General features: G+C 39.0%; 1 protein-coding gene across 1 annotated transcript in view; it reads right to left on the bottom strand.

The window, feature by feature from the left end:
• Positions 1-1,956: 1,956 nt before the first annotated feature.
• The window catches only part of MFAP5 (microfibril associated protein 5), a 22,986-nt gene continuing 16,107 nt past the window's right edge, over positions 1,957-8,835 (bottom strand). The window contains exons 8-10 of the mRNA XM_044677280.1: positions 7,532-7,619; positions 6,907-6,980; positions 1,957-4,411 (exon numbers count right to left, since the gene is read on the bottom strand). Coding sequence (XP_044533215.1) covers positions 4,299-4,411; positions 6,907-6,980; positions 7,532-7,619 — 275 coding nt within the window. The 3' untranslated portion in view covers positions 1,957-4,298. The remainder of the gene's footprint in view (positions 4,412-6,906; positions 6,981-7,531; positions 7,620-8,835) is intronic.

Genomic DNA, 8,835 nt, shown 5'->3' with positions numbered 1-8,835 from the left:
TCTGTTCTTTTCCTGGGCCACAGCTGTTCCTTGGAGAAAGAGGGGTCACATAGGTAGGAGCAGCTTGTCTGGTCTGTCTAGGTACACAGAATATCATTAGAAAACTAATTTTAGCCCTCAGACCCTAGGAGCAAGAGAGTGGGGAGGAGGAGGAACTTGTGGCCAGCATACTCCACTGCTTGAGGGCATCAAAAGGCAAGCTCAGTGGTGAAGGCAGCTGGAGCTTGTTTATCTGATTCAGATCAGAAGGACTACACTCAGAGCTCTGTACTGGACAGTAGGGGTTTTACAAGATATGGCAACAGGAATTCTCAAAGGCATTCCATCCAGAACTCAGCTGCCTTCAACCAAGACGGGAGACTTCAGGTTTGAATTGCAATGCAGAATGGAAGGGTCTAGGTTTAGAATAGGAGAAGGAGACAGCTGAACTTATATAGGCAGAATAGGTGACTTTGGGGAATGATCAAGGATTCTCAGAAAGCAACATTGCTTTCATCTCTCCTCTTTAAAAAAAAAATCTCTCCCCATTATGCTGGTCTCTAATATCCCACTATTAAAAATTCATCCATTTGGTCTCTAAATTGTCTTTTGTTAAAATATAAACATCCCTAGTGAACTATGGTTTCACCAATTCACACTTCTAACACATTAATGCCATTGAGAATATCAGATCCTTTCTCTGAGTGATAAGAGGAAAATCTTTAGTCTTAAAGTAGGTAGAGCTCTAAGGGGAAATGGAGTCCCAGTAACTGATGCTAAGAATTTATAAAAGAGAAATGAGGTAGGAGGGAAGAAGCAATATTTAATCCATTTCAAAATTCTGTCAAGGATTAAATCTAGAGAACAAAGCAAGGAAGTGGGGAGCTTTATAAGGATGAATACATCTATTGAGATTTATTTACTCCCAAGGAAATCAGGAAGGAGAAGGAAGTGTTGCAGAGACAGAGGAAATGAGAAATGGAGATAGTACTAAAAAGAAGAGTTAAGTTTATTTTATCTAATCTTAACTGGGTCTTTACTGCTTCAGGACAACCCCTTCAATTCCTCCCTGTTTGATTCCTTAGTACCCAAAGCATCTTTCTAGTTTCTTTTCTTTCCTTTAGTCACCAGCATCTTGCCAAACTTCATGAAGTCTCTTTTCCAATCAAACTGTATTTCTCACTATTCTCTAAACTCCACTCAGTTCTCTATTCATTCACCACTGGTTTTCCTAAAATGCAGGTCCAATTATGTCACACTCCCTACTCAAAAAATTCAAACAACTCCCTATTACCTCAAGAACAAATATAAAATTTTCTGTTTAGTATATAAAATCCTTTATAACCTAAGTTCAACACACACACACACACACACACACACACACACACACACACACACACACACCTCTACTTTCTATGCTTCTTACACCTTACAGTCCCATTCCCTTTCCCCAACTTTGACTTGGATCCAATGACACTGATCTCCTGCTGTTCCTCAAACAAGACCTCCATCTCTTGGCTTCAGGAATTTTTCTGTGATGTTCCCCCATGCCTGGAATATTCTCCCTCCTCTACCTCCTAGCTTCCCTGATTCCTTCAAATATTAGCTAAAATCCTACTTTCTACAAGAACCCTTTCCCAATCCTTAATTCTAGTACCTTACGTCTGTTGTTTATTTCTTATTTATCCTGTATACATAGCTTATTTGTACATAGAGGGTCTGATGTGGTCCAGAAAGGATCAAACCTACAAGAGTAGAAAGAGACAGGAGGTAATTGGTGGAGTAATGACAGAGGTTTAGACTTGGAAATATGTATTTGGTAGGGAATCATGTAGGCCAGGCTAAGGAAAACCACTTAAAATTTATGAATTGAATCACATACAACTGAGTTATAGAATCAGCGCACAGCAAGGTCTTATATATCAACATAAAGGGGAAAGAGAGCAGGAAATAACCAGACAATAAATTACTTTCCAGTACAAAGAAAAATGTTTTCTTTTAATAATTTTCTTATCCATTATACATAATGCCAGGATTGAGGCACTTTTCCGAGGGAAATGCCACCTCTCGTCCTCCATACAATAAGAGGTTCAAGTACTAGAAAGGATTCTTAAATGCCTCTCAGAAACTTTGTACCCATAAAGTTCCTGTATAGTGTTTAAAGAATACAGTTTATATGTATGTCTATATATATATATATGCCTACATTCAACCCTACATGCTGCATGGAACTGAGCAAAGGAAAAATAGAACTTCAGGCTCTTTCTAGAATCTCACCAGCTAAAATAGGTGTGCAAAATCCCATTAAATTGTCCTTGCTGGCCATGCTGATTCCCATTCTGCTTTTTTTAAGGGAATAAGATTTCTCAGCATTGAAGCATTTAACCCTTAAATGGACACATGTCACAACATGAAAGTGTCTCAGTCTTTAAATGGTGGTCTCCAACAACTTACTGGATGATAGCTCTCTTCCTTAGAAATCAATGAAACCATCTCTTTAGCCAAAAAATTCCTTTAACAAATAACTTGGCCCTTATGGGGCAGGAGTCTGCTCTTTATATAGTGGACTATTTGTCCTAATATAGAGTGAAACAGTTCCCAAATAAGAGAAGATAGCTACTTAGAGAGAAGGGGGTGAGCCAGAACAGGTCCTGATGTCTAGGCCTTAAGAGAGATTATTACTAAAATTTCAATCCATAGAATTGACGAATCAGAGGAACTTCTAACTCCCTCATTTTGCAAAGGACAAAAATGAATTAGTGATGTGTCTATGATCACAACTAGGTATTTGGAGAGACAAAACTAGAAAACAGGTCTTCTGATATTTAGTTCAGGTCATTTCCCTATACCACAGTGACTGTCCCAAGAAATCTAATATCTATCCAGCAAAATTCAGCTCTAACATCCCTTTCCAAAGTCCAAATTCAAATGCTCATCTATGGAATAATTGGAGTTTTATGAATCTTGAGAACTGGAGAAGAAAAAGGAAGTAGAAAAGCCTGCTGCTAATCAAAACTCACACCTCTGGCCTGGTGTTATGAATTTAATTTGTAGATTATGTCCAACTTTGCCCATATCTTACTCCTTGCATGATACAATGACCCATTTCCTCACTTTTTATAATGAACTATCTTAACACAATAAAAATTGCATTCTTCTCAGGGCATGTACCTGGTATTTTCTATGTGGAATTTATCACTGTCATAATTGGGAAACATTGGTTTGTATAAAGTCACCAAAATATTCTTCCAAGATTTTGTTTAGGAAACTATTTTTCCATCATAACACATCAATCTCTACCTTCTTTACTAGAATGAACCTCACTATTATCTCACTTCAGTTCTATTTTTCTGAATTGTATTAACTTCTACTTTTTTCTATTCTAATATTAATGTTTTGTTTTTCTCCAGGCTAATGGCAGGATTGGATAGGCTGAATATCCCAAATCTTCCCCACAAGCTGGAAATCCACACTCCTTCTGTACCTCCTCACAGACTTAGCACAAGTCATGAAAATGGGTCAAGAAAGGCAAAGAGCTTGCTTCCTGATCATTAGAAATGGCTCAGCTATTCTAATTAAAGTTCTTTGAATTAATGAGATTCCATGTTATGTGAAAAGTCAATAAAATAATCACTAAATGCTTGAATGAATGCATGAATGAATGAATGAATGAGTCAATGAATGAGACAATAAATGATACCTGGCTTTTTCTAGAATTTTCTAAGATCTAATTCTAGATCTTAATCCCTTATTTGGTTGATCCTCAGACCTATACCCAAACTTAAGAAAAGTCCTTAAATTTTTGTCCTTTATTCTCAGAGCAACTATAGTTCTCTGAGAACCCCAGATGTTAGAAAGCACCATCATTCTCCCTACAAAGAGGGTTTAATAGGCAAATGCTAAGACTTTGGCTAGTACTATAGACAAAAAGAGGACTCAAAAGAGTAAGAGGAGGTTTATAGATGAAGGAAGGCTAATAAAGGAAACAAAGCTTATAGGGTTCTTTGAAAACAATATGTTATACAAAATTCTTTAGCCAAGAATAGTCCCTCCCTATATCTGTCATCTATTTGACACCCCATCTTCCTGGAACCCAGGTCAGCTATATAGTCATTAGGTATCCCTAATATACAGTGATGATACAGATTGGAAACACCACTTGAAATGCTGAAGAAAGAATGCAACTCTGGCAATCTGGGATGGAGGCCATGGGAAAGAGGAGAGAAACCAGGCCAAGATGTCTTGCTATCTCTGGGTGAGCTGACCTAGGAAATAAATGGCTCTTTCTCCTCCCCTCTCCCCCCACCATTTTCTATTCTTCACAGGCCATTGGGCCTCTGCATATCCACATCCTCACATAGGGGGAGACGGAAATAGTTGGAACGTTGGAGACGTCTTGGAGGAAGGCCTGCTATCTGACGGCAAAGTTCATCTGGAAAAGCAAAGAATGAGAGGTTGATAAATATGAGGAAAAGAGAAAGGCTTGTGGCCAAAAGAAAACAACAACAACAACAAAAAATTCAACTTTTACAACCTGGCTCCCAATCATGATCCTAATAAATGGGCCTTTTTATTCTGGAAACTGAAGGACAGTCAAGCAACCAACAATTATTGATTAAAGTGCTGGCTGTGCGAAAGACTCAAGGTAGATACTAGCTTAAGAGTCCCCAGAAACACTGGGAAATGGGACCCAAGAATTTCCAAGCCCCATCTTCAGACTCTTGCAAGTGGTTTACATAGCCCTAAAGGGAGCATACAGCAAGTTTCCTTCTGAAAAATTCGCTATGTCTGTGGTGCAGAGACTAAGAAGCCATTGAGTCAGAAGAAGCCATGTCTGTGGTGCTCACCCTGCCCACAACCACCATGCAGAGCTAGACCAGAGGAGAGGAGAGGTATTTTAGTTCACAGAGTGAATGGTCTTAGGCAAGGGTGTGCTAGGAAATGTTTAAGAATCAGCTTTTCAGAAATACCCAACATTTAAATCTATATTATTAACATTTTCTCCATCACTTTCTTAAGTCTAGACCATAAACAAAGCAATAAATGAAGCCTGATTTTGTAGCCTTTAATAATTTCCAAGGGACATGCTCATAGTGGAAATCATACCCTTTGAAATCCTCCAGTCTTTCTAAAACCTCTCTATCCTTCACCACATTCCATAGAACATTCTACAGAACAAGTGAAACAGAGAATGCTAATGTGGAAGCCCAAGACTCCCTTAGGTTCTCTTCTCAGCTCTGTATCTAATTCACTGTGCAGTTGACTGTGGGTTGCATCTTCTGCCTGTGCCTCAGTTTCCCTATTTTTTTTAAACCCTTGTACTTCGGTGTATTGTCTCATAGGTGGAAGATTGGTAAGGGTGGGCAATGGGGGTCAAGTGACTTGCCCAGGGTCACACAGCTGGGAAGTGGCTGAGGCCAGGTTTGAACCTAGGACCTCCTGTCTCTAGGCCTGACTCTCACTCCACTGAGCTACCCAGCTGCCCCCTAGTTTCCCTATTTTTAAAAATAATGACTTTCATTTTAGGTCTTTGACCTAATTGCTTTTCAGTGATGTCTCCTGAGCACAATGACAGATCTGTCCTCTTAACCTGGAACTTCAGTTAATCCTCTTGAAAGATTAGTGAATCACAGGCAAACATGGTGTCTACTATAGCATCTTGCACATAATACTTAATAAATATTTGATGAATGAATTAGTATTATGTCCATAGAACATACTGTCTCAATCAGGGACTAAGGTTCAGGTCCCTAGTACTGGAATCTTTGTGTGGAAGTTTTCAGTCAAGAAATCATGGTCCAAACCAGGATCTCCTCTTTTCCATTCAGTGATCCTGATAGATAAATCCAGATTATGCTAAAATCTTTTCTCCACCCCCCATTCCCCAACTAGACAACAAAACAGTCAGACATGACTGAACAACAAAAAATTGGAGATAGCCATATTTAAATTATGTACCTCACTGGATCATTCTGAGCATTCTGAAAACCTTAAAACCCTGTAGGAGAAGCAGTATGGATAGTGGATAGAGAGCTGTTTTAGGGAATCAAGAAAACTGGCACAAACTGACTATGTGACCCTAAACAAGTCATTTAACTTCTTAGTGCCACAGACAGCTTTCTAAGTCTCCAAGTTGCAGCTAAGTTGTCTATCTGCATGGATGTAAAGAGTTCCTCAAATAGATATTACAGTTCTGAAATAAAAGGAAGCACTGCATGAATTTTGCAAGTCCCAAGTATTTGCTCCTTTTCATTCTCTTCTCATTTAAGAAAATGGAAAAAATAAAATGTATACCCCAAGGAATAGACATGGTCATGAATCTGGTACCTAACTGTAAAGAGACTGAAGGCATAGAAAAGAGGAGGAGCCCTCTGGGAGACTGAATCCAGACCCAGGGGATGTTTTTGCCATCATCTTTCACCAGAAAGGATTATATCAAAACTTTAAGATTTGCCAGCTTGGCCTAAGAAAGTAGGACCTTAGTGCCCACTCTTCAGAGGCAAGATCACTGGCAGGAAAAAGGAAAAGAAAGAATATAAACTGAAACTCTTGTTTCTCGTCTAAGGAACAGGGGGCCTCCGGACAAGAAAGGACAAGTTGGACAAATGCCTCTGTTAAAGGAGTCCTCGTGCTCAGGAAATAGGTCTCTGAGGACTTATATACATATTTAGGATAAGTTCCAAGTCCCAAGCTCCCTGAATGAACACTGAGTCATGAGTGATCAAAATTCTCCAAAGTATACTTGGATTCTTTTTGTCATATGAGTTTCTGAAAGAAGGATAACAGAAATGTGAGTTAATATTATTACCTTTGACAGTATTCTACAGAGGAAATCTATCTTACTGGGTTTTGACAAAGCCATGCTTCCTTCGGTAAGGGCGGAAAACATCTTTATCCCTCTCCTCCAACCCTTGGTCCTTATATTACCTTTCATAACCTCATGTTCTTTACAGATGAGCCTGGTGCAGATTTCATTATTGATGATATACATCCGGCGGACACTGTCAACATCCAGAAAAAAACAAAAGCAATAAAGGAAAGAGACAAAGACACTGAGTAAGAAGAGAGAACAGGACCAGATTTAACTTGGAGGGTGTAGTTCCTTCCAAGGTTTAACTCCCACTCCTACCCAACCCCATTCTCCACATATAACATACAAGCCTTGGATTTCCCAGAACTATTCTGCTTCTCTTGGGGGCGCAATGAAGTCCCCATTCACTAAGCAAAGTCCTTCATCAAGAGTCTAACTTGCAAATTGCTCAGGAGCTTCTCCAGATGCCCTCCTTTACCCAGTATTTCATCTTTGTCTTTAATCTTATCCCTTCTAGATAAACCATTTTCACTACCAGAGATCACCTCCATAACCAGAGTGCCTCTTGGTGTCTACTTCCTCCAGGTAAGTGACTCAGTCTTATCATCTTCAAAACTAGTTAACCTGAAAGACTGAGCTTCAAAGATTCTGTTTCCTTAAGGTTTAAAAAAAATCTTTCAGATTCCCAGAGCCCCAAAGCTGTTTATACCATTCCAGAAATCTAATTCTGAACCCCCTTACTTGACGATGCATAGCTGATGGATACACTGTTTCACTGGCCGATGGACTGAGTACAAACGTGTACAGGGAAACTGCTCCTCCCGGCATTCTGCAGAAGGAGACCCCAACACAAAAGGGAGGCTTCAGAAAAGAGGTGTAGCCAAGGGATTAAGTAAAGAGTTTGGACAGAGCAAAAAAATCAGACTATGCTTTCTGTGCTATATTTTCTTTGGGGATAAAGGGGCGAAGTCAGGTTTCCTATCTCAAATTAGAGCAATTGCAACATATTGGAGATTTCTTTTCCCTATGGATGTCTCAGAATCCCATATTGTAGTAGTCCCTGCCTTTTCTTCTAAATTGTGAAAGAGCAAATTAACATTGAGAGAGGGCTCTACTCCATATGCATTCATTCCACTATTAGGCAGGAAGGAAAACATTCTCCATTTCTACTGAGCACAGAGAAAAGAAAAAACTCATTAAGCTAAAACTTAAGAAGCAGGAATGTGATGACACCCTCAAATATCCTCCAACCTTAAAGGCTCAAGAGCTTCTCAGTTGGGAAACTGAATTGTCCAGTGGAAAATATCCAAAACTCACAGAAAATTAGTGGAGGATTGAAAAGTAAGAGGAGTTTGGGATTGGGTTTGGGTTGGTTTGTTAGGATTTTGTTTTGTTTTTGTTTTTGTTTTTTTGCTGGTGGATCAGGAGCACAGATGTCAATGGAAATACCTAGTCCTAATTGTTATTTGATATTCAACTCTCAAACCGACCAATTACTCACCACTAAGCAAAGTCAATGCTCTAGGGCAAAAGATTGTCACCCAGGGATATGAGCTTTCCAGAAGGTAAATGAAATCTTTATTTGATTGTGTTCTGATAAATATTAACAATTTTATGATATTAAAAAAATTATGTACCAAATAAAATTGTATTTATTTTTTAAAATTTTATGTGCTTATAAATGATGGATTCTAGAATATATTTCCTTTTATCTTGAAGAATGAGTATGAAGAAAAGGTTTTCTGAAAGAAAAGGAATAAGGTGGGGGAGGCAGCTGGGTAGCTTAGTGGATTGAGAGCCAGGCCTAAAGACAAGATGTCCTAAGTTCAAATCTGGCCTCAGACATGTCCCAGCTATATGACCCTGGGTAAGTCACTTGACCCCCATTGCCTAGCCCTTACCACTCTTCTGCCTTGGAGCCAATACACAGTATTGACTCCAAGATGGAAGGTAAGGGTTTACAAAAAAATTAAAAAGAAAGGAAGAAAAGAAGAAAGGAAGAAAGGAAGAAAGGAAGAAAGGAAGAAAGAAAGAAAGAAAGAAAG

This window comes from Gracilinanus agilis, chromosome 5 (genome assembly GCF_016433145.1).
Source record: "Gracilinanus agilis isolate LMUSP501 chromosome 5, AgileGrace, whole genome shotgun sequence".
NCBI lineage: Eukaryota > Metazoa > Chordata > Mammalia > Didelphimorphia > Didelphidae > Gracilinanus > Gracilinanus agilis.
The sequence above is the reverse complement of the archived record's forward strand: the minus strand, read 5'-3'. Positions and strand labels throughout refer to the sequence as shown.